Source organism: Macrotis lagotis, chromosome 2 (genome assembly GCF_037893015.1).
Source record: "Macrotis lagotis isolate mMagLag1 chromosome 2, bilby.v1.9.chrom.fasta, whole genome shotgun sequence".
Lineage (NCBI taxonomy): Eukaryota > Metazoa > Chordata > Mammalia > Peramelemorphia > Peramelidae > Macrotis > Macrotis lagotis.
In genome coordinates this window covers 319,552,984-319,580,670 of record NC_133659.1, presented here as the reverse complement: position 1 = coordinate 319,580,670, position 27,687 = coordinate 319,552,984, and the positions used below count along the sequence as shown (strand labels likewise).

At 39.9% G+C, this 27,687-nt stretch overlaps 1 protein-coding gene and 1 pseudogene across 1 annotated transcript in view; both read left to right on the top strand.

The window, feature by feature from the left end:
• Positions 1-27,687, top strand: part of LOC141515260 (sodium-coupled monocarboxylate transporter 1-like) — an 82,951-nt gene that overhangs the window by 10,036 nt on the left and 45,228 nt on the right. Inside the window, exon 2 of the mRNA XM_074226685.1 lies at positions 27,551-27,616. Within this exon, the coding sequence (XP_074082786.1) occupies positions 27,551-27,616 (66 nt within the window). The remainder of the gene's footprint in view (positions 1-27,550; positions 27,617-27,687) is intronic.
• On the top strand, positions 13,658-16,300 carry LOC141510898 (liprin-beta-2 pseudogene; annotated as a pseudogene).

Here is a 27,687-nt window from a genome sequence, read left to right as displayed (position 1 = left end):
TTGGAATCTTCCTTGTTCTATTTTTCCAGATAGTATTGGAATTAACATATATACATACATACATACACATATATACAGTATTGGAATTGATTTTTTAAAAATGTTTGGTTTTATTTGTGAATCCATCTGACCCTGGAGATTTTTTTCTTAGTGAGTTTGTTGATGGCTGCTTGTTTAATTTCTTGTTTTTAAGATGGGGTTAATTAAGTATTCTATTTTATCTTTTGTTCTAGATAATTTAAATTTTTGTAAGTATTCATCATTTTTGCTTAGATTATCAGATTTATTAGCATATAATTGGACAAAATATTTCCTAATCATTATTTTAATTTCTTATTTATTGGTGATAATTTTACCCTTTTCATTTTTTAGGTTTTTTTTTTTTTTGCAAGGCGAATGGGGTTAAGTGGCTTGCCCAAGGCCACACAGCTAGGTCCATTATTAAGTGTCTGAGGCTGGATTTGAACTCAGGTACTTCTGACTCCAGGGCTGGTGCTCTATCCACTGTAACACCTAGCTGCTCCCCCTTTTCATTTTTTGATACTGTAAATTTGTTTTTTTTAATCAATTTAATCAATGGTTTATCCATGTTACTGGTTTTTTCAAAAAATCAGCTCCTAGTTTTATTTGTTAGCTCAATAGCTTGCTTACTTTAAATTTTATTAATCTCATCTTTGGTTTTCAATATTTCCAATTTGGTGCTTAATTAGGAATTTTTTTCTAGTTTTTGTAGTTGCATGCCCAATTCATTGATTACATTTTATCTGTTTTCTTGATGCAAGAATTTAAATAAATAAATTTGCCCCTAAGTATTGTTTTAGTTGCATCCTGTATATTTTTGTATGTTGTCTAATTGTTGTTATTCTCTTTATTGAAATTATTGATGTTTTATACGATTTGTTCTTTGACCACTTATTTTTCTTTTATGGTTTATTTATTTTATATTATTATAATAATATTGTGAAAGTAAGCATAACCCCCCCCCCCCATCACAAAAGATAGAGAAAACTCAAGAATAGTGAGAGAGGAAAAAAATACTGCACATTGTGTTCAGATTCCAACGGCTCAGTCTCTGGGATGAGTTGCCTTCTTTATCATAAGTCCACCAGAGAAGTGCTTCAATATTTTTCCCACAGCTCTTACTAGTTGTATTTTTCTCTGTTCTATTCCTCCCCATTCTCATTATTCTATTCTCTCTCTCTCTCTCCTTTCACCCTGTCCCTGCTCAGAAGTATGTTGTATCTGAGTACCCTCTCCCATGATCTTCCCTCTCTTTTAACACCTGCTTCTCCCTTCCTTTCCCCCGTCCCCCCTTAACCCATCCCTTTTTTCTCATTTTTCTCTAGGGTAAGATATATTTCTATACCTTATTAAGTGTGCATGTTATTTCCTCTCTGAGTCATTTTTTTTAGGTTTTTGCAAGGCAAATGGGGTTAAGTGGCTTTCCCAAGGCCACACAGCTAGGTAATTATTAAGTGTCTGAGACCAGATTTGAACCCAGGTACTTTGACTCTAGGGCCGGTGCTTTATCCACTGCATCACCTAGCCACCCCTCTGAGTCATTTCTGATGAGAATGAAGGCTTACTCATGGTCCATTGCCTTCCCCTGTTCCACTCCATTGCAAAAACTTTTTCTTGACTCTTTTATGTAAAATATCTTAGCTCCTTCTTCCTCTCCTTTTTCTTTCTCCCAGTACTTTCCTTTATCACCCATTGACTCCATCTTTATACTATATTATACCATTATATTCACCTCCCTCCTGTGCCTTGTCTATATATGCTCCTTCTAACTGCTCCTTATAAAGGAGAAGTTCATATGAGTTACCAGTATCTTCTTCCCATGGAGGAATACAAACAGTTCAATACAACAATTAAGTTCCTCATAATTAGTTCTTCTTGTCCTCACCCTCTATGGTTCACCCGAGTCCTGTACTTGGAATTGAAACTTTCTGTTCAGCTCTGATTATTTCAGTAGGAAAGTTTGAAAGTCTCCTGTTTCATTGAAAAGTCCTTCTTTTCCCTTGAAAGGGGATGTTCAGTTTTGCTGGGTAGTTGATTCTTGGTTGCAATCCAAGATCTTTTGCCTTCCGGAATATTATATTCCAAGCCCTAAGAGCCCTCAATGTAGATGCTGCCAAATCCTGTGTAATCCTGACTATAGAGCAGCAGTAGTTGAATTGTTTGTTACTGATAGCTTTTCATATTTTCCCTTTGATTTGGGGAGTTTTGGAATTTGGCTATAATATTCCTGGAAATTTTTCTTTTGGGATCGCTTTCAAGAGGTGACTAGTAAATTCCCTCAATTTTTATTTTACCCTCTGCTTCTAGGATCTCAGGGGAATTTTGTTGTATTATTTCTTGAAAAATGAAATCTAGGCTCATTTCCTGATCATGACTTTCAGGTAGCCCAGTAATTTTTAAATTATCTCTTCTGGATCTGTTTTCTAGGTCAGTTGTTTTTCCAGTGAGATATTTCGTATTTTCTTCTAATTCTTTGTTCTTCTGGTATTGTTTTATTGTTTCTTGATTTCTTGCAAAGTCATTGGATTTCTTTAGTTCCATTCTGCATTTGAAGGAGTTATTTTCTTCATAGACCTTTTTTATCTCCTTTTTCAGCTGGTCAATTCTGCTTCTTAAGGCATTCTTCTCCCCATTTGTCTTTTGGGCTGTTTTTTTTTCTCATTTGACCTAAACTGGTTTTTAATATATTATTTTCTTCAGTATTTTTTTGTATTTCTTTCACCAAGCTGCTGACTTGGTTTTCATGATTTAATCTGTATCTTTCTCTCATTTATCTTCCCAATTTTTCTTCTACCTCCCTTACTTGTTTTTCAAAGTCTTTTTTGACCTCTTCCATTGTATGATAGAAACTTAACTTTGCTCAGATTCTTCTTTTTCTGTGGTTTGCTCATTTCCTCAGCCTATGACTGATGTACTGCACTTCCAAGGCTTTGGGGGATTTTTGAACACCCCACAGGGACCTTAATTCCTCCAAGGTCTTATGAGAGGTTCTGACTGCTTTCTTGCCTGTACTCTGGGATGTGGATGACCACAGACCCTCCCCTCTGCCCTGGAGCTGTGAGGAGGGTCTCTGCTCTGTAACTGTAACCTGGATTTGAATGTAGGAAAATAGCTGAGTCCTGCCCCAGGGAGAGTAGAGAGACCTCTGACCATCTTACTATCTGTTGGACTGGGAGCTCTGGACGTGCTGGGTGGCTCTTCCAACTCCTACTGCAGGTTCTTACCACAGGGCAGCTCTGAGGCCAGAGCTTCACTCTGAACTCTGGTGCGGCAGAGTTCTCTCACCACCCCTTCAAGGTGTCCCTCTATATGGACCCAGGGATCCCATGGGTTGTTTCTGGAAGGCTGGAACTGGTTTGCTTCTGCCCTGCTGCAGCTCTTTCCAGCTCCTGGTTTTGGTGAAACAGACCTTTCCTGAGGAATTTCTAAGTTGTCTTGGACTGGGAAATTGTACCACTCAGTCTTTCTGTGGGTTCTTTCCCCCTAAATTTTGGCTAGTCATAATTTGACGACTTTTGGAGTTGTTTGGGGAATGAGTTCTGGCAGTTTCTGTCCTCACACTGCCCCCCCACCACCACCTATTTTTTAGGATTAGATTAGTTTCAAATTACTGAATATAATTTTATTGCATTATGATCTGAAAAGAATGTATTTAATACTTAAGCTTTTCCATATTTGGTTGTGAGGTTTTTTTTTAACCTTAATATATAGTCATTTTTTTTGTAGGTGCCATGTGCCACTGAGAACAAAGTATATTTTTTTCTATCCTTGTTCTATTTTCTTCAGAGGTCTGACATATTCAGCTTTAAAAAATTCTATTTATGGGGCAGTTAGGTGGTGCAGTGATAGAGCACTGGCCCTGGAGTCAGGAGTACTTGAGTTCAAATCTGGCCTCAGACACTTAATAATTACCTAGCTCTGTGGCCTTGGGCAAGCAATTTAACCCAATTGCCTTGCAAAAACCTAAAAAAAATTCTATTCCCCCCCCCCCCCCCCCATACATTTCTTATTTTGGTAGAGTTATGTAGTTCTCAGAGGGAAAAGTTGAGAATTTGGATGCTAGACTTGGTGCAAATATGCTTCATATTGATATTTACTTCATCACCTGTGTGTTACCTTTTTAGTAAGATGTGATTTCCTTCCATATTTCTTTTAATTGGAGCAATTTTTGTTTTTGCTTTGTTTGAGATCAGGGTTGCTTCCTCTGTTTTTCTTTCCCTCGTCATCTGAAGCACACTAGATTCTGCTCTGGCCCCTTATTTTTATTCCTTGTGTGTCTGGACTTCATGTGTGTTTCTTATAAACAGCACATTATAGGATTCTGGTTTTTAATCCACTTTGCTGTCTTCTTCTGTTTTATGGGAGAATTCATCTTACCACATTTACAGTTGTGATTACCAACTGTATTTTTCTCCTTCCCATTTTTCCTTTTGTTTATATTTTTCTTTCTCCTTTTGTCCGTTCCCTTCTCACCAATATTTTGCTTCTGACCACCACTTCCCTGTTCTGCCTTCTCTTCTGTTAGTTCCCTACCACCTTTACTTAACTTCCTTCTTCTCTCCTTCCCTGTATACCTAATTACTTGTATATGTTATTCCTACTCTGAGGTAATTCAAATGAGAGAAAGGTTCAAGTGATTCCCACTCCCCTCCAATTCCCCCTTATTATAATAAGTTTCTCATACTTCTTCATGTGAATTAATTTACCCCATTCAAACTTTTCCTTCCTTCTGCTCCCAGTGTAATTCTCTTTCTTACTCCTTAATTAAAAAAAATTTTTTTAAATGGTAACCCTGTCACCTTATATCAAAATTTCTGTTTATCTTTCTAATTACATTAGTAGTGATATATAAAATAATAATTACAAGTATTATCTGCCTGTGTAGGGATATAAGCAGTTTAGCCTTATTGAATCTCTTCCTTCTGTTTTCATTTTTCCCTTTTCCCTTTTTCTATATTCCCCAATATTTTGTTTCTGAATACTGTTACCTTCATTGTGTTTGCCCTCCTAGATCAACCACCTCCCCTCTCTTTCTTCTTTCCCTTTTCCCCTTCTTCCTTTCCTTTCCTTCTGTTAGTTCCCCCTTTTCTCCCCTTCCCCTTTCCCCCTTTTAATACTTGAAAGGTAAGATATGTTTCTTAACTGAATGTGTGTAAGTTATTTTAAGCCAAGTGTAATGAGATGAAGATTCAGGTGGTTCTTATCTCTTCCCTTCTTCCCCTCTATTACAATAGGTCTTTTGTACCTCTTAATGTAATGAGATTTACCCTATTCAATCTCCATCCTTTTATCTGTCCATCACTTCTGGCTAAATATATTATCTCTAATAGAGTTGCAATTCTTAAGAGTTATTAGTCTTTCAGGTAGGGATTTAGCCAGTTTCATCATATTGGATAACAGTTTCATTGATAGGTCATGAATGACCATCACTCCAAGTATATTCTCTCTAATAGAGTAACAATTCTCAAGAGTTATGAGAATCTTTTTCCCAAGTGGGGATATAGCCAATTTCATCTTATTAGATAGCAGTACCCCCCCCCCCCCGCCCTTTTTAACCTTTTAATGTGTCTCTTCGATCTCCTGTTTGATGTTCTATTTAGCTCTGGTCTTTTCCCCTGGAAGAGAAGGCTCAGCTTTGCTGGATAGTGGATTCCTGACTGCATTCCAAGCTCCCTTGCTCTTAGGAATATCTCATTCCAGGCCCTTCAATCCCTTAATGTTGATCCAGCCTGGTTCTGTGTAATCCTTACTGTAGCTCCTTGGTATTTAAATTGTTTCTTTCTGGCTGCTTTCAGGATTTTCTCTTTTATCTGATAGTTCTGGAATTTGGCCACAACATTCCTTAGTGTTTTCATTTTAGGATCTCTTTCCAGAGGGGATTGATGTATTCTTTCAATAAGTATTTTGCCCTCTGGTTCCATGATATCAGGGCAGTTTTCCATTACCAAATCCTGTAATATTAAGTCTAGGTTTTTCTTCTCTTTAATGTTTTCAGGAAGGCCTGTAATTCTCAGGTTGTCCATTCTTGATCTATTCTTGAGGTCAGTGATTTTGCTGATGAGGTATTTTACATTTTCTTCTATTTTTTTTTTTGATCTTTTAGTTTTGTTTAACAGAATCTTGTTGTCTCATGAAGCCATTAGTTTGCACAGATTCCATTCTTTTTTTTTAGAGAAGAATTTTCTTCATTTACCTTCTGCAACTCCTTTTCCAGTTGGTCATTTCTATTTTTGAAGGAGTTTTCCATTTCCCCAAGTGTAGTTTTGAGAGAATCATTTTCTTTTTGCATTCGCCCAATTGAGGATTTGAAAGAATTATTTTCTTTCTGCATTTGCCCAATTGAAGAGAATTATTCTCATTTTGTATTTGTCCAATTGTAGTTTTCCAAGGATTTGTTTTCTTGTTGCAAGGTGTTAATTTTCTCTTGAATTTCTTTTTTCAATTTTTCCATCTGATTTTTAAACTCCTTCCTGATTTCTTCAAGGAAGTCTTTCTGGGCTGGAGACCAATTTATATTCTCCTCAGAAGTGCTAGATCTCTCTGGATTAGAATCTATTTCTTCTAAGTATTTCTCCATGGGCCCCCCTTTTTGTTGGGCTTTCTTCATCTCCTTATGGTCTTGCGTTAGGTGGGGGGGCTAGTTCTCAGAGGTTTGCTTTTGAAGATCCTAGAGGCTTTGTTCACTTGGCTTAGTAAATCTAAGGGCTGGCCAGTAGGGGATGTTGGTTGCTTTCTCTGGAGTGTTTGAGACCCTGAAAAGCAGGGTCTGAGTTGACCTTGAACAATGGGCTGGGCCCTAGGGGAGGGAGTTAACCTCCTTTTCAGTTGAGTGAACTCTGTTGCCCACACCTGAGCCTGAGTGTGGGGGTTGTTTACCATTTGTTCTGGGGAGAGGACTCCGCAGAAAGTATGGAGGTCAGGTCCCAGCCTAGCTGCTTGTTTTCCAGGTGTGCTCTGAAACTCTCTGTGCTGGAACTCAGTCTCTTGTAGCTCCCCTCCCCCCAGCCAAAGACTCTTCGGCTAAAAGTGGTTCTTGCACCTGACACCAAAGCTCCTGCAGCTAATGCTGGTTCTCTGGCCTCCCCCAGCTTCTGTCCCTGTGCTGGCCCTCTGGTGTCATTCCTGTTTCACCCAGGTCCCCTTAATACAGACCTTGTTGATAGATGTTCTCCTCCTAGCTTCTCTTTCTGTGTTTTGTCAATCAAATTTCTGTTAAGAGGTTCCTCTCATGTTATTTTTTATTTTTATTTTTATTTATTTATTTATTTTTTCAAGGTAATGGGGTTAAGTGGCTTGCCCAAGGCCACACAGCTAGGTCATTTCCTTATCTTTTTTTTCCCTAATTTTTTAATTCTCATTTCATACAAATGGTTTTTTTTACATTAATGCAATATACTTGTTTACAAGTAAACAAAATACCCCTCCCCCCATGAATATAGATAGACTTGCTTGGGTGAAAAAGTAAAGGGGAGAGAAAAAATTTAAAATAAAAAAAATAGTAATAATTGTAGGTATGGCCAGGTGGCACAATGGACAAAGCACCAGCCCTGGAGCCACGAGCACCCGAGTCCATATCCAGCCTCGTAAACCCAATAATCACCCAGCCATGTGACATGCAAGCCACCTGATCCCCACTGCCCTGCAAAAACCAAAAAGAAGAAAGAAAAAAAAGACCCAAAATAAAATAAAATAGTAATAATAGTAGGGGTGGCTGGGTGGCAGACAGAGCATTGGCCCTTGAGCCAGGAGCACCTGGGTCCGAATCCGGCCTCAGACACCCAAAGATCATTCTGCTATGTGGCTCCAGGCAGGCCACCCAGCCCCACTTGCCCTGCACCCTCCCCCAAATAATAATAACAAAAAATGTGCTTCAGTCTTTGTTCCAACACCATCAACTCTGTCGTGAGTGGATCACATTCTTTATGGTAAGTCCATCACAAAAGTTACTTCCATATTTTTCCAACGTTGCCATTGCTGATCGCAATTCCCTCCTTTCTTATTTCTCCACTACCATGTACTATATTTTCTCTCTCCTTTCACTCTGACTCTGCTGTAGGGTCACTGAGTGGCGCAGCAGACAGATCCCTGGTCCTGGGGCCAAGAAGCCCTGAGCCCCCATACCACCCCTTAGGCCCAGAATCCACCTGGCCCTATGGTCCTGGGCAGGCCATCCAATCCCAGCCCCTTGCAAGAAGTAAAAAAGAAAATGTGTTATATCTGAACACTGTCCCCCCATGGTCCATCCTCTCCTCCTTTATCCACATCCCCACCCCTTCCCCCTGCTCCCCCCTCCTTCTTACTCCAGATGTCTATACCCCATTGAGTATATTTGCTGTTTCTTCTCCTAGCCATCTCTGATGAGAGCAAAGTTTCCCTCATTCCCCCTTGCCTCCCCCTTCCATATCATTGCAATAGCTCATTGTAATAAAAAAATCTTATTATGTGAAATATCTTGGACTATTCCCCCTCTCCTTTTTCTTTCTCCCTTTCCATTTCCCTTTTTTTTCCTATTGACTCCATTTTTACACCATATTTTATCTTCAAATTCAGCTTGCTCCTGTGCTTCAACTATAAAAGCTCCCTCTACCTGCTCTATTAACTGAGAAGGTTCATATGAGTATTATCAGTGTCATTTTTCTATGCAGGAATACATGCAGTTCATCCTCATTAAGTCCCTCATATTTACCCCTCTCCTCCAATCTCCATGCTTCACCTGAGTCCTGTATCTGAAGATCAAACCTTCTGTTCAGCTCTGGCCATTCCAAAAGGAACCTTTGAAATTGCCCTGGTTCATTGAAAGTCCATCTTTTTCCCTGGAAGAGGACATTCAGCCTTGCTGGGTAGTTCATTCTTGGCTGCATTCTAAGCTCTTTTGCCTTCCAGAATATTATATTCCAAGCCCTACGAGCTTCCAATGTAGATGCTGCTAAGTCCTGAGTGATCCTGACTGCAGCTCCACGATATTTGAACTGTGTCCTTCTGGCTGCTTGTAATATTTTCTCTTTGACTTTGGAGTTCTGGAACTTGACTATAATATTCCTGGGGGTTGGTTTTTTGGGATCTCTTTCTTGGGGGTATTGGTGGATTCTCTCCATTTCTATTTTGTCCTCTGCTTCTAGGATATCAGGGTAATTTTCCTGTAGTAATTCTTTGAAAATGATGTCAAGGCTTTTTTCCTGATCATGACTTTCAGGTATTCCAATAATTTTCAAATTATCTTTCCTAAGTCTGTTTTCCATATCAGTTGTTTTTTCAATGAGGTATTTCACATTTTCTTCTAATTTTTCATTTTTTTGGTTTTGAAGTATTGATTCGTGATTTCTGGTAAATTCATCAATCTCCCTGAATTCTATTCTTTGTCTGAAGGATTTATTCTCCTCAGAGAGTTTTCTTATCTCTTTTTCCATCTGGCCAATTTTGCTTTTTAAATCATTCTTCTCCTCAATAACTTTTTGAACTGTTTTATCCATTTGACCTAAGCTGTTTTTTAGCATGCTATTTTCTTCAGCATTTTTTTTTTTGGATTTCCTTGACTAAGCTGCTGACTTCATTTTCATGTTTTTCCTGCATCTCTCTCCTTTCTTTTCCCAGTTTTTCTTCCAACTCCCTCATTTGATTTTCAAAGTCTTTTTTGAGCTCTATCATAGCCTGAGCCCAATTTCTGTTTTTCTTGGAGTCTTTAGATGTAGGAGCTTGTGCTTCCTCATCTTCAGACTGAGTATTTTGATCCTTCTTGGGCTCATTTGCAAAATATTTCTCAATGGTCTTCCTCTTATTTCTTTGCTTGTTCATTTTCCCAGCCTAAGCCTGTTTTTTTTGGGTGCTTCCTGAGCTTTTGGGACACTCCCACAGGGATCTCAGTGTGTGAGGTTCTGTCCTCCCTCCTGGTCTGTGAATGAACATAAGCGCCCCCCTCTGCCACGGGGCCAAGGTGGGGGGGCCCTGTTGTTCTATGGGGGGGTCTAGACTGGAATCAGGATCTGAATGTGGTCAGAGCCTCAGAGTCCTGTTCCAGAAGCAGAGGACAGAGCTCAGCAGTCTCTCTCTTCACTCCCCTCCCTCAGCTCAATGGGCTCATGCCCTGGGGGCTCCTGCTTACCGGCTCTGCCTGCTTCTGTTTCGGGGTGTACCCTGAGGGCTGGGCTCCACGTGCTCGCTCTGGCAGGGGTCCCCAGCTGTTCCCCCGCTTTGTGCCGGTGCTCCCCCGGGGTGCAGCTCAGGAGACTCCCCCGCTGCTGTGAGCCGCAGCTCCCAGCGCCCTGGGGCTGTCTCTGGAAGGCTGAAGTTCCTTGGCTCTGGCGGTCCACCCCTCTGGCAGGCCACCCCTCCGACCCTGGGGAGCAGAACCTTTCTGCTCTTTTCCCGGTTACCTTGAGTAGGAGAACTGCCTCACTGGGTCCCTTTGTGGGTTCTGTCTCTCGAAAGTTTAGTTAGAGTCTTTAGTTTATGAGTTTTTATCAGAGAGCTCCTAAGACTCGATCCCTTCTTGTTGCCATCTTAGCTAGGTAATTATTAAATGTCTGAGGCTGGATTTGAACTCAGGTACTCCTGACTCCAGGGCCAGTGCTCTATCCACTGTGCCAACTAGCTGCCCCTTTCATGTTATTTTAGAGGGGAATCAGGAGCACTTAACATTGTACCTGTCTTCTCTTTGCCATTTTGGCCGAAAGTCCCAGCCTTCTTGAATCTCCTTTGTTTTCTCTTCCTCATGCTTCTTAAAAGTATTTCAATTGAAAATTACTCTTTTTATCAGGAAACCTTGAAAACTTTGTATTTCATTGAATGGTCATTCCCCATCCCCCTGGAAATAAAATCCTCTTGAGTTTTGATTGTATTTCTAGTTCCTTTGCCTTCCAGAATATCACATTCCATGCCCTCTGTTGCTTTAATGTTGAAGCTGCTGAATCCTGTGTCTGTGGACCTTGATATTTTGAATTGTTTCTTTCCTATTAATTGCACTCTGGTTCTAGATTGGTCAAGGCAATTTTCTTTTGTAATTTCTTTGAAGTATAGTTATGCAGGTCCTTTTTTCATCATGACTTTCAGATAGTCTAATAAATTATTAAATTATCTCTCCTTGATCTAGTTTCCGGGTCAGCTGTCTTTTCAATGACACATTTTACATTTTCTTATATTTTTTCCATTCCTTTGATATTTTGATTCTTGATGTTTTATAGAGTCATTTAATTCCACTTGTCTAATTTTAAAGGACTCATTTTCTTCAATTTTCTTTTTTAACCTCCTTTTCCATTTGTTCAATTCTACTTTTTAGGGGATTGTTCTCTTTAGCAAAATTTCACCTGTTTTTTCCATTTTATGTGCTTCCTTTATTAAACTTTTGATTTTTTGTTTCACTCTTTTCTTTTCCCTTTCTTTTTTTCTTTTACCTCTTTCATTTCTTCTACCTCTCTTTTTTGACTTTTAAATTCTTTTTTTGAGCTCTAGGAATTCTTTTTTGGACTTGATCAATTCACATTTTTCTTTGAGGCATTGAAACATAATTGTGCTCCTCTAAGTTTGTGTCTTGATCTTCCCTGTCACTATATATGACTTTCAGTGGTCATATGCTTTATTTTATTTTTTGCTTATTTTTTCCTTCTATTTCATTACTTTTGAAGTGGGGCTCGGCCCTTGGGATGGAAAGAACACTGCCCCAAGCTTCTTGGGCTGTCTGTTTGCCCTGTGCTGCATTGATGTTGCCCTGGGGTCCATGGGGGATGCTCATGTTGTATGGGGACTATAGCTTACCTGAGGCATGTCGGGTGGGGCTCGTTCTGGTGTCTGCCCATTTGTATGGTGCTGTGCTGGGGCTTGGGACCTTGCAAGGATTTGCTGAGGCAGGGCATGCTTCCTGGGCTGTGCTCCCTTTTACCTGAGGAAGATAGACCCATCCTTCCAACCTTTTGAGTTTTCTATCTCTTTGTTGGTTTTGCCATTCCAGAATTTGTTTTGAGGTGCTATCCTATAGTTTGGAGGTGAATATGGAAAAGTTCTGGTGATTTCCTACTTATATAGCATGGAGGCCAGTGTCACTGGAAGAAAGAGAACATGATGGAGAGTAAGGTGAAAGAAGAATAGGAAACCTGGGCATGGGAGGAGGAAGTTATGAAGATCTTTACAAGTCAGAATATTTTTGAGGATCACTGGAGCTTATTGAGAAGAAGTGTTGACATGGTTCTATCTGAATCCTTTTAATGGTTGAATGAAGGATGGCTTTGTGGTAAACTGATCTGGCAGCTGGATATTGCAATAATTTAGGTGTGAAGGGATAAAGGCCTGCATCAGAAAGTGTCAGAAGAGACAAAGGAGTATTTGAGAGATTTTTTAAAGGTTTTTTTTGCAAGGTAATGGGGTTAAGGACTTGCCCAAGACCACACAGCTAGGTAATTATTAAGTGTCTGAGGCTGGATTTGAACTCAGGTACTCCTGACTCTAGGGCTGGTGCTCTATCCACTGTGCCACCTAGCTGCCCCTGAGAGATGTTTTAAAAGTGAAAGTGGCAATGCATTGGTGGGGTGGGGTCCCAGGAGTTGAGCTCACTCACCTGAGTGACTAAGAGGATGATAGAGCCCTTGAAATCTTAGGAAAACTTCTAATGGAGGGAGGGGTATTTGAGGGAAAAGATAATAATTTCATTTTAGACATGATGGCATGTTTACTAGACAGCTGTATTAATGTCTGGAGAAAATTTGGACATATGAGCCTGGAGATCAGCACAGAGGTGTTCATAAAGGAGAGGGAGAAGAGAGCCCAGAATAGAATCAAGGGGGACACCTGTGACTGGAAATTGTGATCTGAATGAGGTGTTAGCAAAGGAGACTAAAAAGTAACAGTCGTGTAGGAGATGAACTAGAAGGGAGTGGGTTCCAGGAATTTAAGAAGAAAGTATTGAAGAGGAGCAGATGATTGTCTTAGAGGCTGCAGAGAATTCAAGAAGAAGGAGAATTGAGAAAAGGATAATTTGGCAATTAGATCATTGGTAACTTGAAAACAGCAGTTTTGGTGGAATGAATAAGTCAGAAACCAGATTGTAGAGAATTACGGAGAATGAGAGAAGTGGTGATATCTCTTGTAGACTTCTTTCTGCCACAGAAGAGATACCAAATGATAGCAGTGATGAAAGGATCCAGTGAATATATTTTTGTGGATGGGAAAGACATGGATACGTTTGTAGGGATTTGGGAAGGAGTTGGAAAGACTGAAGGTAAGTGAAAGGAGTAGAGATGAATTTCTTGGGGGGAAGCAGGATGGAAGGGGACCACTTCTGCAGGAAGAGGGTTTTGTTTTGGCAAGGAGTAGAGCCACATCTTTGTGTGTGAGTCAAGTGAAGGGAGACAGTGGCAGACAGCATTGAGACAGTTCTCAGCTGAGAGGATAAGGTGAGAAAGAGCTATGAGAGGCTTGAGGAGGCTGAAAATCTTTTTAATTGTGGGAAACAAACTTGATACACTTAGCTTATTGTTCATCATAAATAAGAGAAAGAAACTGAAAAGCAACCATTGGTGTCAGATGCTAGTCATGTGCTGTTGGTGGTCCTGGAGCAGATGAATGGGTTTATTGCACTATCAAATCAGCTGCTGAAGACAGCAATGGTGCCTAGGATGTTGGGTTGTCCTCCCAATCCCCATCGATAAAGATGCTCCTTGTACTTTATCTTAGTGAGGAACTGAATGTGGCCCTGGAGATGCTGGAAGCTCCTGAGGCAAGAGAATCCCTCTGGGGTCATATCCCAGAGCACACTACAGCCTCCACGAAACAGTGGCTTCAGGGAAACTGTCATGTAGACCACCCAGCTGCAATGATGGCTGAGACTGTCCAGGAAGGCTTGTCACATCAGGTGAGTGTCCTGACATCTAGGTGGAGGTCTGGGCTGAGAAGATCTGGGTCTTACTGGAAGGGCATCAGTTGAAGCTCAACACTGCTGATGAGATACTGATTTTTTAAGAGTTTTTTAAATTAATATTTTATTTGTTTTCCAATTATATATACAATAGTAGTTTTTTGTAAGGTTTTTCATTTTGCACTTTTTCTCCTCCCCCCACAGAAAGCAGTCTGTTAGTCTTCACATTGTTTCCATGGTATATATTCTATGGTATACATACAACAATTGAATGTGTTGAGAGACAAATCATATCCTTAAGGAATAAAAGTAAAGTATAAGAGATAGTAAAATTATGTAATATATAAGATACTTTTTAAAAAAAATGAAGATAATAGAGTTTGGTCTTTGTTTAAACTCCACAATTCCTTCTCTGGGTACAAATGGTATTCTCCATTGCAGGTACTCTAAAATTGTCCCTGATAATTGCATTGATGGAATGAGCAAGTCTATCAAGGTTGATCATCACCCCCATGTTGCTGTTAGGGTGTATAGTGTTCTTCTGGTTCTGCTCATCTCACTCAGCATCAGTTCATGTAAGTCTTTCCAGGGCTGAAGAGATACTTCAGCAGGAGCTATTGAGCTGCACTGAGGCTGGAACTGATGGCTGAGGATTCTGAGCTGAAGCTCCTGCTAGTTGGTGTGGAAAGGGAACTGAAGGAAGAGGAGGAGAAGCAGAGGAATGCTTAGGAGCTGCTGCAGGGGCTTGTGCACCTCGGAATTAAAGTGGAGGAACTGGAGAATAAGTGACATCAGTGTGGATGAAAGCTGAAGGCCACCGAGGCTTGAGATGGCTCAGCCCAAGAATAGCGAGTGTTGAAGGAAGCACCCCCAGGACTGTGGCCTCCCGAGAACATGTGGAAGGAGGTCAAGAAATTCAGTGTCTCCAGATAGGAATGGAAACCTCACTTAGTACAAGTGAGGAAGAGGACTTATGCTATTACTGAGCCAGGACTGAAGTGTAAAGGAGATCATGCCAGGAGGTCCTGGCTTTTAAGAAGAAGAAATGGAGGGAGCTGTCCAGAAGTAGAATGGTGAACAAATTCCTAGAAGAAACAGTGAAACTAGAGATGTCTCTGAGATGCTTCTCTAGGAAGCATCTGGGGCTTGTCCTAGCCTCAGAAAATCTTGGAAACAAGTAGAAGCCTCCTGATATCAGCAATGGATAGATTTCCCACTTAAGAAGGTTTCTCTGGATTCACTCAGGAAAAATTGACCAGTGACCTGGAAGTCCTGCAAAATAGCCCTGTGGAAAAGTAGGTAGACAGGAAACCACTCATGCCTGTTGTGGAATTTGAGGACAGCCTTTTCCTCAGGAAGGACAAATATCAAACGTTACCAGGGAAAGTAGAAATGCTGGAATGTCCATCCCATCCACTTCTCAGATCACAGGGAGCAGCCTGCCAAGCCTGGGAAAAGCTGAGAACAATTTGGATAATGCTGTCACATCAAATGACCTTTCACCAACTTCTGAAACCAACTAATTCTAGAAATAAAACAGTCCTAGTGGCATCAGGAAATTCTGGGGAAAAATAAGAAGGACGTAATTAGGAAAGTTCTTTTTTTTTTTTTTAAGTTTTGACAAGACAATGGGGTTAAGTAACTTGCCCAAGGTCAAACAGCTAGGTAATTATTAAGTGTCTGAAGCCAGGGCCGTTTGCACCAGGAGATTTCAACCCAGATGCAATAGGTAGAGCAGAATTCCAAGATGGGCTGCTGGGCCAAGGCTGTCCAGAACCAGAGATCCCAAAGCTCAAAAGAGAGATTCCAATGCTCCTTTTGCCCAGTGGTACACAGAGCAAGTGTATTTGTGGCTGGAGAGCTTTGGTCTGGGTGAGTATGTGATCTCTGCCAGGCAGTGGGTGAACTCTGACCACACACCATTGACCCCTCAGGACATGGAAAAGTAATTAGGAATAAACATCGCCTGAATAAAAAAAAAATTAGTTTTGTGAAGACAGTTAACACAAAGCAGGAAAAGTAGTTTATACAACTGGACCACATTTGAGTAACCCAGTGTCTGGACAATGTTTACTTGCTTCAATACAAAGACCAGTTTCATGAATCCGGGGTTGCTGGGTGAATGACCTTTTCTTGTTAAAAGTCACTAGCCAGCTGCATCATCTCAGAATCAAATATGCCATTCCCATGCTCCATGTCAACAGATTCAGTCCTCACTGCCTGAACAAGAGACCTGCGGATGAGAGTCATGTCTCTCCTTCTGAAGTAGTACAGTGTCCAACATTTAAGGTGGTCTCATTATCCTGTATCTCCACTTCACTGGGGACACACTCGCCATACTTACGAACATTCCTCCTCAGATACATTCCTCTGATGCCATTTAATCACCAACATCAATGTCTTCATTGGGCCTGTAGACAAACAAGGAAAGAGACATAATGGCATCCATAGCCTCCTCTAACTACTACTGCCAAAATCCAGGCAAAGAAACTAGGATTTTTATACTTTGGAAATATGCAAAAAAAGTTGACTAATCTACAGACCACATATGTCCCATAGAACCAAGTGAAAGTGTGAATGGCAATCATAAGACTTGTGGTGGCCCCAGCCACTGGGGCCTCACCCTAAGTCCTGGGGAGGAACCGAACAAACTGGATCAGGTGGGATACATCAACTGATCTAACTGTCATCTCTGCATCTTCGTGTCCAATCCCAGAGCTTGCAAATAACAACTGTTACCTACTGTATAACCTCCAGCCTCATATATGTGAACTCACCAAGAAAAACTTTAGAAATCCAGAAGCATTTTATCTTGACACCAAATATGCCAGGCAGCTGATGTTATTTTCTTTTTAAGTCTTTCCTTCTCCTTGACCTCTGCATCAGTGCTTTTGCTGAGGACAGGTTATTCAGACTGTTACTAGAGGTTAAGAATGGAAGGAAAATGGTTTTAAGAATTATGATTTTTAAAAATTCTCAAAATACCCACACCCAGCAGAGTCTAAACAAATATAAAACCTATTTTAATTTTAAGGTATATTTAAGTAATATGAACATAAATATAAATAAATGTATAAACTAAAAAAGGAAGACATTGTAGAGTTGAGCTGGTTTACCATCTTAATAGATGGAGAGAAAAAGAAAGTAGCTAGTGTATTGATGGAGTGGGAGGGAACTGAGGGTTTGAGGTATGGAAGTTGCTTTGGTTGGTTGAAGGATGAAGAAAAAGAAGTATATAGCAGGAAGATATAGGGAGAAGGTAGATAGCCAACAAATCATGGTTAGAGATTTCAGAGTTCTTGAACATAGAAGGTGGTGCATTTGTGGATGATGGCAAAATTGAGAGTTGTAGCCCATCTTTGTTGGATTGGAAGAATAGATCTTCAAAAATGAGTAGGTTTGAGGAACTGAATGGTTTGGATATTAGAGTATCTATGTTGGCATTCCCTAGTATGGGAGTAGGATTTGGGGAAAAAAGAAAGTTGGCAAGCCTTTGCTGTTGTCTATTGCTTTGACAATAATGATATATTGGTTCTGAAATTCTTTTCTATATAGTTTAAAGAGTAAGGTTGTTTCAAAAAATTGAATATGATTTGTTTTATTCCTGATTTTTAATCTGTCAGTACTTTAATGACCTATTAATTTTCTTTTTTCTGATATCAGTTTGGTAAGATGATCTTTCTTGTTTATGAATTTGGATATTTAATTTTTAAAAAAGATAGTTTCTCTTTTAACTTTTTAGTTGGCCTGTTAAGTATGCAATTTTCTCTGATACCACTTTTATTTTTTAACCTTTTATTTGATTTTTGGTAAATTTTTTTGGTTTTGGTCATTTAGTTTTTCTTTATGGTTAAATTAACTAATTTTACTAACTGGAAATCATCTTTGTTTCATTAATTTAAAATTTTTAAACTATATTAAAATTTCTTTTTGATCTCATTGTATCATGCTCTTTTTGGGTATATTTAATAAATAGTAAACATCTATTTTTTAGTTTTTGTTAATAGAAGCATTGATTAGAGTTTATTACATTAGAATTGTTTGCATAGCTAGTCTATACATGTAGATATATAGTTATTTAGCATTTTTATTGTTTCTGTAATCTGTTCTTTGATTCAGACATTAGACTGATCTCATTTTTAGCTTGTATACTTTGAAATTTCTTTATTGATTAAAATCTACTTATGTATTATGATATTGTATTTAAAATGTTTTTTCTTTATTAATTTTCAAATACTGTATGTCCTAGAATATAGACAGTTTTTAAAATATCACATACTTTAAGTAAAAAAGTAGATTGTCATAAACTCGTTTCATTTTCTTTATTAGCTAATCTAATTTTTTAAAGATTTTATTGAAATACCTATCTTCTTGACCTTTCTGTCTGACATACTGTGAAATGAATGTCTAGAATCTTTTTTAATTATTGGGGGTTTCTTTTGGGAAAAAAAGAGCTAACAATATGGAACTATACCCAAAGAGAAATAAAACTGTTCATACCCTTTGACCCAGCAATTCCAATTCTAGGCCTATATCCAGAAGAAATGATAAAAAAGGGAAAAGTTCTACATGTTCTAAAATATTCATTGTAACTCTTCTGTAGTGGCAAAGAATTGGGAAATGGCTAAACAAGTTGTGGTATATGAATATTATGAAGTTTTTACATTGTTCTATAAGAAGCCACAAATAATCAAACTCTGAGAAACATGAAATGATTTATTGGATCTGATGCTGAACGAAGTGAGTAGAACCAGGAGAACACTGTACACCTCAACAACAACATTATGAGATGAACAACTTTGATGGAAGCAACTCCTCTCAGCAGTCCAGAGAGCTAGGACAACTGTATTTGACTGGCTATGGACAATGTTATCCCAAATCAGAGTTAGAAAAACAAAACAAAACACAGAGGGAAAAAAAAAAACCCTTGCGAATCTGATGAACACTTTATAAAAATTCTCTCTTATGTATCTCTTTCCCTTAATTTTAATTCTTCATGCTGAAAATTATTAATATGTAAACATGTTTATCAAAATATGTATATAAAATGCTAACCTGACTGTTCCCCACTGAGGGGAGGGGAGTGGGAAAGGAGGGTAGAGGGAAACTTTGTAACTTGGAAATATGCATGTGCATATGGATGAAAATAAGTAAATTTAAAAAAAGAAAAAATACACACATTAGTTTTCCTACCCTTGATAGTGTGTGTGTGTGTGTGTGTGTGTGTGTGTTTTGATGTAAGGTGTGGTCTGATTTTACTGTTAATGATGCCTTTTATCTTTATAGCCTTCCAAACTCATATTGATCTGATCAGCTACAAATAAACATACCACCTTGACCCCAACACGGTCCTCTTTGAGGGATGTTAAGATGTATTAAAGGGTCCCCTGAACTTATCTTTCTGACTTGCCGTCTTTTCCAGAAACAGTGGTCCTAGAGCATACAGGATGCTATGACTGTGCCAAGGATGAAGGCCCCTGAGTTGATGTTTTTTGTTGTTTATACCCCAAGCTGAACTTCCTGTGTGTCCTTGGAAGGCAAGAGAAATATCAGTCAGTATCAGACTGAGAAATTACTTGTGCATCTGGGACCTTTGTAGATAAGCAGACCCTCCAATCTTCATGGTCTTGCAGTTCCCAAGGGAAAAGAATGTGATTTTGACATTGCTTTAGTCTTCCCCTTTGAGAGAGATTTTGTCCTTCCTTTCCTTTTCCCTGCCACTCTCCTTAGGAGGAGATTTCTGGTTTCTCTTCCCTTTGTTGTACATCTCTATGGATTATGAACTCTTTGTGGCTTGCCCAAGGCCACACAGCTACGTGATTATTAAGTGTCTGAGACTGGATTTGAACCCAGGTACTCCTGACTCCAGGGCCAGTGCTTTATCCACTGCGCCACCTAGCCGCCCCTCTATCATTTCTCTTGTAATAAATCTAGTTGCCACACGGACTTGTGGTTTTTGGCTAATGGAGTGAAGGACAGCAACTAGTAGCCATGATTATCTTCCTTAATTCTTTTTAACTTGAATTCAGCTTTATCCAAAATTATGACTATATAAGTTATGACCCAGAATTGACAACTCTTACTTTCTGTGGATTTGGTTTAATTTTGGGAGCTTTTCTCATGCCATTTCTGTGGCTCATCCCCCCCCCCCCCCCCCGGTTTCATCTAGAAATACTAGAATTTGACTCTTGCCTAGTTCTCCAGACAAACAAAGTATCTTCAATATCCATGGGAAAGCTTCCACTAGTTAACAAGATATCATACTTAGGCTTTATTGAATATAACAACAAAGCAACAAAAAAAGCCCCATAAAGGATTCGGGGTTCATCTTCCACAGGGATATTTATATCTCTTATACTCCTTACTGTAAGTGAGGGCCTCCTTTTCAAGGCAGGAAGGACTTGGGGTTGCTGTATAGTCAAAACACAACACCCCCTCAGTTGGGAGCAGTGGGCAGAGTTCTCCATACTCCTAGACTGTGGATGAGAGGGAAAAGCCCGAAATGGGAGCAATAAGTTTCTTGCAGCCTTTAGGGCACACACACCCACACCTATACCCACCCACCCACCAAGGCTTGGGCTTATTTCTTCTTGGTCCAGCAGCTAACATCTTGGTTCCTACTTGGTCCAGTAACTCAAACTCTTTTGTCCAGGAACTCATCATTTTATTCCTCTTCATCTGGTGCCATCTCTTAATCCATGTGGGGTGGGGGGAGGGGAGGAGAACTGGATATAGACTTCCTTCCAAGGACCTTGTCCTGTGGCTTTATCTCTTCTCATTTCTGTCCCTTGTTCTCCAGCCTGTGCCCCATATGTAACCGTCTTTTTAAGGCCAAGTTCCAGGGTATGGTTCATATAAATGAATAACCAAGAATCATCTTATCAATTAGCTGTGTGGTATGAGTGGGTAACAAGTATTCAAGAAAAGACCACTTTTCATAGTTTATCTAAGAAGTATTATCAGTACCAGAACAAATGGGAGTTGGAAAGAAATGGTGAGACTTTTTACTCAGGGTAATGGCATAGGGACAAAGAGAAGAAACAGTGAAAATGGATTCTGGATCCTCTGCTTTTGAAATCCCGTGAAGAGGAGAAAGGGATTGGAAAGCGAGAGGAAGAAACAGTCATACAATAATCAATAATATTTACTAAGCACCTACTACCCAGTTAAGTGATGTTTGTCCTTTATTCTGGAAGAGGACCATGACATCAGGGAATTGAATGTGAATGGTGGGTGAGGGAGGGCTGTGCTGTCTTCATCTCACTTCTCTTCCAGAGCCATATGGGTCCAGGGGTTAGGTATGAATCAGGGTTACTGGAGATGACCATGGATGTGCGCAACCAAGGTTAAATGACTTGCCCAAGGTCACACAGCTAGTAAGTGTTGGGTGTCTGAGGCACGATTTGAACTGCCTTCCTCCTGACTCCAAGACCAGTGCTCTGTCCATTGTATACCTAGCACTGAGCCAAATAGTAGAGATACGAATACTAAAAAGTCTTTTCCTGCCTTCAAGGAGTTTACAATCTAATGGGTGAAGAAGCTGAAAAGGTTGCCTGAGGAAGGTACCTTGGGGAGAAATGAAGAGGTTGCTGTACCTTTCTCAATGCTCTTGGAGGAGTTTTCTGCTCTGTTCTCTAAACAGTGACCCCTGTGGGCTACTTGTTCAGTCCACAAAAAATGCCCACCTTGTGCTGCAAACCAGAGTAAAATATGTTGGGAGAACTTTAACAAAATAAATAAAAATATAGTACAACATATATAATTTAATTTTTTAAAAGTCTATTTTAGTTTGAAACTATTGATTTTGCATATAATGTTCTTGCTGTCTCAGCAGTTCTTGGGTATGAGTCCTCTAACATGTTGCCCATAATAGAAATAGAACAGCATAAAAATGACCTATTAGTGTTTGATCTGATGAAATTGGGGTTGTGCTATGTGTTAAAGAGTGCAAAGGTCTTAGAAATTAGAAGTCTGAAGAAAGCAAAAGAGAATTTAAGTATACAGGTAGCTTAATCTTTTTTTCCCTTGGAGGTAGCTTGGTACATAGGGGGTGGAGAGCTGATATATGCATCATGAAGACCTAGATCTGAGCCCTTTCTCAGACACATTCTGAGTGATCTGGGTCAAGATATTTAAGCTCTCAGTGCTCCAAATGGGTTTTCTATAATTATATCTTGCAAAGAAGGTGCTGACCAGTATTGATAGGCGTTCCCCCATACCAGAGAAGTCATAGGTCCAATTTGTATCTCATCTGCCTTCCTCTTTCTTTTCTGTTCTTTGTTTTGATATGCAAACTATATTTTCCATGCATCCCCCCCCCCGCCCCCCGCCCCATCTTTTCATAGTCTTTTTGTCTGACGGGATGTCGCTGTTCCTAGGTGGAAGATCCTGGCTGTTCCAGCCTAGGACAGCTGAGCAATCCAAGTGGAATGGTGGGTTGCATCTCAACCAGCAGTTACTTTATCAGCTATATCTGGTCCTCATCCACTATTTCTTAAAACATGGCAGACACTGTGTAGAATATCTATGTATGCATTTATTCTGCATCTTGAGTTCATCACTTCTCTGGAAGGTTGATTGGCATTTCATTTATCAGAATTGTCTTAAGTCTTTCAGAGTATTTTTTTGTAACATTGGATTTATTCAGCTTTTGCTTACTGCATTCTCCATTAATTCATATGTTTTCCTAAGTTTCTCCTCATCTATCCTTTTGATTGGTTCTCATGGCATAATAATACTTTATTATACTCATATATTGTAATTTGATCTGTCATTCCTTTCTTGGGAACTCTTGTTGAGCTATTTAGAGGTAAAGGCCTACTAGTTCCATCACTGTCAAAAGGTATGCTCAATCTAGTGACTTTTTGGGCCTTTTGCTTTGGATATTTTGGACAATTTGGACAAATTGCTTTTCAGAATATCTGGATCATTTTATAATTCCATCAGCGTTGTATTAATATGTATCTTTTCTCTCAACCCTTCCCAACTAATGTTGTTAATTTGCATTTTGCTAATTATTAATGATTTGGAATATTTATTCATCTGGTTGTTGGTAACTTAGATTGCTTCTTTAAAAATGCTAATATATGTCCTTTGATCATTGATCATTATTTTCTATATATCTTGGTAATGAGACCTTTTTCAGGGAAAATTGATGCAAAATTTCCCCCTATTTCCTTTCCAATTATAACTGCATTGATTTTGTGAATTTTTTTTTCAAGATTTATGTGGTCAAGTTTCTCTATTTTATCTCCGGCATCTTCTCTATTTCTTGTTTAATCATGATATGGTGGCCTGGTCCCCGAGCCAGGAAGACTGCCTTAGATGCATAATGTCTAGGTGACTCTGGGAAGTAAGCTCTTTATGCTTCACAGATCTGAAAGGTGATTTCTTTCTGGCATTTCTCATTTATTTATAATGTGATTTTTTTATCTTTTATTTTATTTTTTTATTCTCATTTTGTACAATTTTTTTTACATTAATAAAATATTCTTGTTTAAGAATAAATGGAATACCGCCCTCCCCCATAAATATAGATTTGCTTGAGCGATAAAGTAAAGGGGAGAGGAAAAAAATAAAAATTAAAAACAATAATAGTAATTATTATAGGTATGGCCAGGTAGCGCAATGGACAGAGCACCAGCCCTGGAGCCACGAGCACCTGAGCCCACATCCAGCACTGTAGACCCAACAATCACCCAGCCGTGTGACATGCAAGTCACCTGATCCCCACTGCCCTGCAAAAACCAAAAAGAAGAAAAAAAAGACCCAAAATAAAATAAAATAGTAATAATAGTAGGGTGGCTGGGTAGCGGACAGAGCATCGGCCCTTGAGCCAGGAGCACCCAGGTCCAAATCCGGCCTCAGACACCCAAGTATCACCCTGCTATGCGGCCCCAGGCAGGCCACCCAGCCCCATTTGCCCTGCATCCCCCCAAATAATAATAACAATAATAATAATAATAATAATAATAACAATAATAATAATAATAAATGTGGGTGGATCGCATTCTTTATGGTAAGTCCATCGCAAAAGTTGCTTCCATATTTTTCCAACGTTGCCATTGCTGATTGCAACTCCCTCCTTTCTTATTTCTCCACTACTATGTACTATATTTTCCTCTCTCCTTTCACCAGTCTGACTCTGCTGTAGGGTAGCTGAGTGGCGCAGCAGACAGATCCCTGGTCCTGGGGCCAAGAGGCCCTGAGTCCCCATGCCACCCCTTAGGCCTACCATCCACCTGGCCGTATGGTCCTGGACAGGCTTTCCAATCCCAGTGCAAGAAGTAAAAAAGAAAATGTGTTATATCTGACCACTGTCCCCCCATGGTCCATCCTCTCCTCCTTTATTCACATCCCCACCCCTTCCACCTGCTCTGCCCTCCTTCTTACTCCAGATGTCTATACCCCATTGAATATATATGCTGTTTCCTCTCCTAGCCACCTCTGATGAGAGCAAAAGTTCCCTCATTCCCCCTTGCCTCCCCCCTTCCATATCATTGCAATAGCTCATTGTAATAAAAAAATCTTATTATATGAAATATCGTGGCCTATTCCCCCTCTCCTTTTTCTTTCTTCTGTTACATTTCCCTTTTTTTCTATTGACTCCATTTTTACATCATATTTCATCTTCAAATTCAGCTTGCTCCTGTGCTTCAACTATAAAAGCTCCCTCTACCTGCTCTGTTAACTGAGAAGGTTCATATGAGTATTATCAGTGTCATTTTTCTGTGCAGGAATACATGCAGTTCATCCTCATTAAGTCCCTCATATTTCCCCACCTCTCCTCCCATCTCCATGCTTCACCTGAGTCCTGTATCTGAAGATCAAACCTTCTGTTCAGCTCTGGCCATTCCAAAAGGAACATTTGAAATTCCCCTGGTTCATTGAAAGTCCATCTTTTTTCCCTGGAAGAGGACATTCAGCCTTGCTGGGTAGTTCATTCTTGGCTGCATTCTAAGCTCTTTTGCCTTCCAGTATATTATATTCCAAGCCCTATGAGCTTCCAATGTAGTTGCTGCTAAGTCCTGTGTGATCCTGACTGCAGCTCCACGATATTTGAACTGTGTCCTTCTGGCTGCTTGTAATATTTTCTCTTTGACTTGGGAGTTCTGGAACTTGGCTATAATATTCCTGGGGGTTGGTTTTTTGGGATCTCTTTCTTGGGGGTATTGGTGGATTCTCTCCATTTCTATTTTGTCCTCTGCTTCTAGGATATCAGGGTAATTTTCCTGTAGTAATTCTTTGAAAATGATGTCGAGGCTCTTTTCCTGATCATGACTTTCAGTTATTCCAATAATTTTTAAGTTATCTTTTCCTAAGTCTGTTTTCCATATCAGTTGTTTTTTCAATGAGATATTTCACATTTTCTTCTAATTTTTCATTTTTTTTGGTTTTGAAGTTTTGATTCCTGATTTCTGGTAAATTCATCAATCTCCTTGAATTCTATTCTTTGTCTGAAGGATTTGTTCTCCTTAGAGAGTTTTCTTATCTCTTTTTTTTATCTGGACAGTTTTGCTTTTTAAATCATTCTTCTCCTCAATAACTTTTTGAACTGTTTTATCCATTTGACCTAAGCTGGTTTTTAGCATGCTATTTTCTTCAGCATTTTTTTTTTTGGATTTCCTTGACTAAGCTGCTGACTTCATTTTCATGTTTTTCCTGCATCTCTCTCCTTTCTTTTCCCAGTTTTTCTTCTAACTCCCTCATTTGATTTTCAAAGTCTTTTTTTGAGCTCTGTCATAGCCTGAGCCCAATTTCTGTTTTTCTTGGAGTCTTTAGATGCAGGAGCTTGTGCTTCCTCATCTTTAGACTGAGTGTTTTGATCCTTCTTGGGCTCATATGCAAAATATTTCTCAATGGTGTTCCTCTTGTTTCTCTGCTTGCTCATTTTCCCAGCCTGGGCCTGGTTTTGGGGTGCTTCCTGAGCTTTTGGGACACTCCCACAAGGGTCTCAGTGTGTGAGGCTCTGTCCTTCCTGGTCTGTGAATGACCATTTGCACCCCCCTCTGCCACAGGGCTGAGGTGGAGGGGGCCCTGCTGTTCTATGGGGGGGGCCTAGACTGCGATCAGAATCTGAATGTGGTCAGAGCCCCAGAGTCCTGTTCCAGGGGCAGAGGACCGAGCTCACAGTCTCTCTTCACTCCCCTCCCTTAGCTCAATGGGCTCATGCCCTGGGGGCTTCTGCTTACCTGCTCCCCCTTGCTTCTGTTCCTGTATCTGGGCTGCAGAAAGACCAAGCTGCTGGTTGTGTGCCCTGAGGGCTGGGCTCCACGTGCTCTCTCTGGCAGAGGTCCCCCGCTGTTCCCCCACTTTGTGCCCGGTGCTCCCCAGGGTGCAGCTCAGGAGACTCCCCCGCTGCTGTGAGCTGAGAACTCCCAGCGCCCTGGGGCTGCCTCCGGGAGGCTGAAGTTCTTTCCCTCTGGCGGGCCGCCCCTCTGGTGAGCCACCCCTCCGACCTGGGGAGCAGAGCCTTTCTGCTCTTTTCCAGGTTACCTTGAGTAGGAGAACTGCCTCGCTGGGTCCCTCTGTAGGTTCTGTCTCTGGAAAGTTTAGTTAGAGTCCTTAGTTTCAAGTTTTATCAGAGAGCCTAAGACTCCCTTCTTGTTGCCATCTTGGCTCCACCCCCTTTTTATCTTTTAGTTACACATTCATTTGGAGCATATTTTGGTAGTTTTCTGTTATTTTTTTTTATCAATTTGTGCAACATATACACTTATGCCTCCCATTGGGTTACTTTTTATTGTGGGGTTCCATATACTTTTAGCATATTAAGTTTTGCAAAACAGTTGAGTCACAACTTGGTGAAGTAAGTAGTGCAAATACTTTCATTATCCTTATTTTATAGATCAGGAAATTGAAGCTGAGATTGTCACACATCTAGAGTCCGCAAACATTGATCAAATGTTCCCCATGAACCAGGTGCTGTGCTAAGCATGGGGAACACAAAGAAAGCTAAAAATCTTAGTCTCTTGATCTGGAAGAGATAACATGAAAATAATCTTATGTAGAGTATATAGGGAAGTTGATCTATGAAAAAAAACTTTAGTAGGAAGGGCTGTGCATCTGGAAAAGCCTCTTGCTGAAGGTGAGATTTGAGCAGTCATTCAGAAAATCAAGAACACTGAGAGGTGGAGGTGAGGAGGGAAATTTTTCCTGGACCTGTAGGATTGCCAGTGAAAAGATTTGGAATCTGAAGGTGGTTGGTGTATGAGGGATTGAAGAGGGCAGCCTGTGCTGAAGAGGGTAGGATAGGGCGGGGTGGTGAAGGGCTTCAGAAACTAGACTTTTGATTGATTCTGGAAGTAATGAGGAGTCACTTTCCTCAAAAGCATATTTCCCCTCTTTCCTGCATATTCTGAGTTCTGACTATAGATTTTCTAGTATTCGGTCTGAGACAAAAGGAATTGCAGTGATTGAGGAATCGAGGACCTGGATTCACAAAGTCCTGTTCTGGGTCAGGACCCTTACCCACCCTTTAGTTCCTTAAATGAAATTGATCTATTTAAGACCTTGGGGTGGGTTGTATCCCCTTGATTAGTTTCTCAGTCTGACCACTTTTATATATTCACAGCCATGTGATGATAGAACTTTTTTACTTGTGGAAAGAAAATATATGCTCAGTATTTTGAAAAACTTTTTACCTTTCATATTGCTAATAAAGAATTGCTGTTTTTTGTTTATTTACAGTACTTAGAACTTCGATTTAATAAACAAGTTCGCCTCCTTGGAACAGTTCTCTTTATTGTTCAAACGGCAAGTAATTTAGCAAGTGTTCTCTCCTTTGTAAATTTTAAAACTTGTTTATGTATAAATAAGCATCTTAA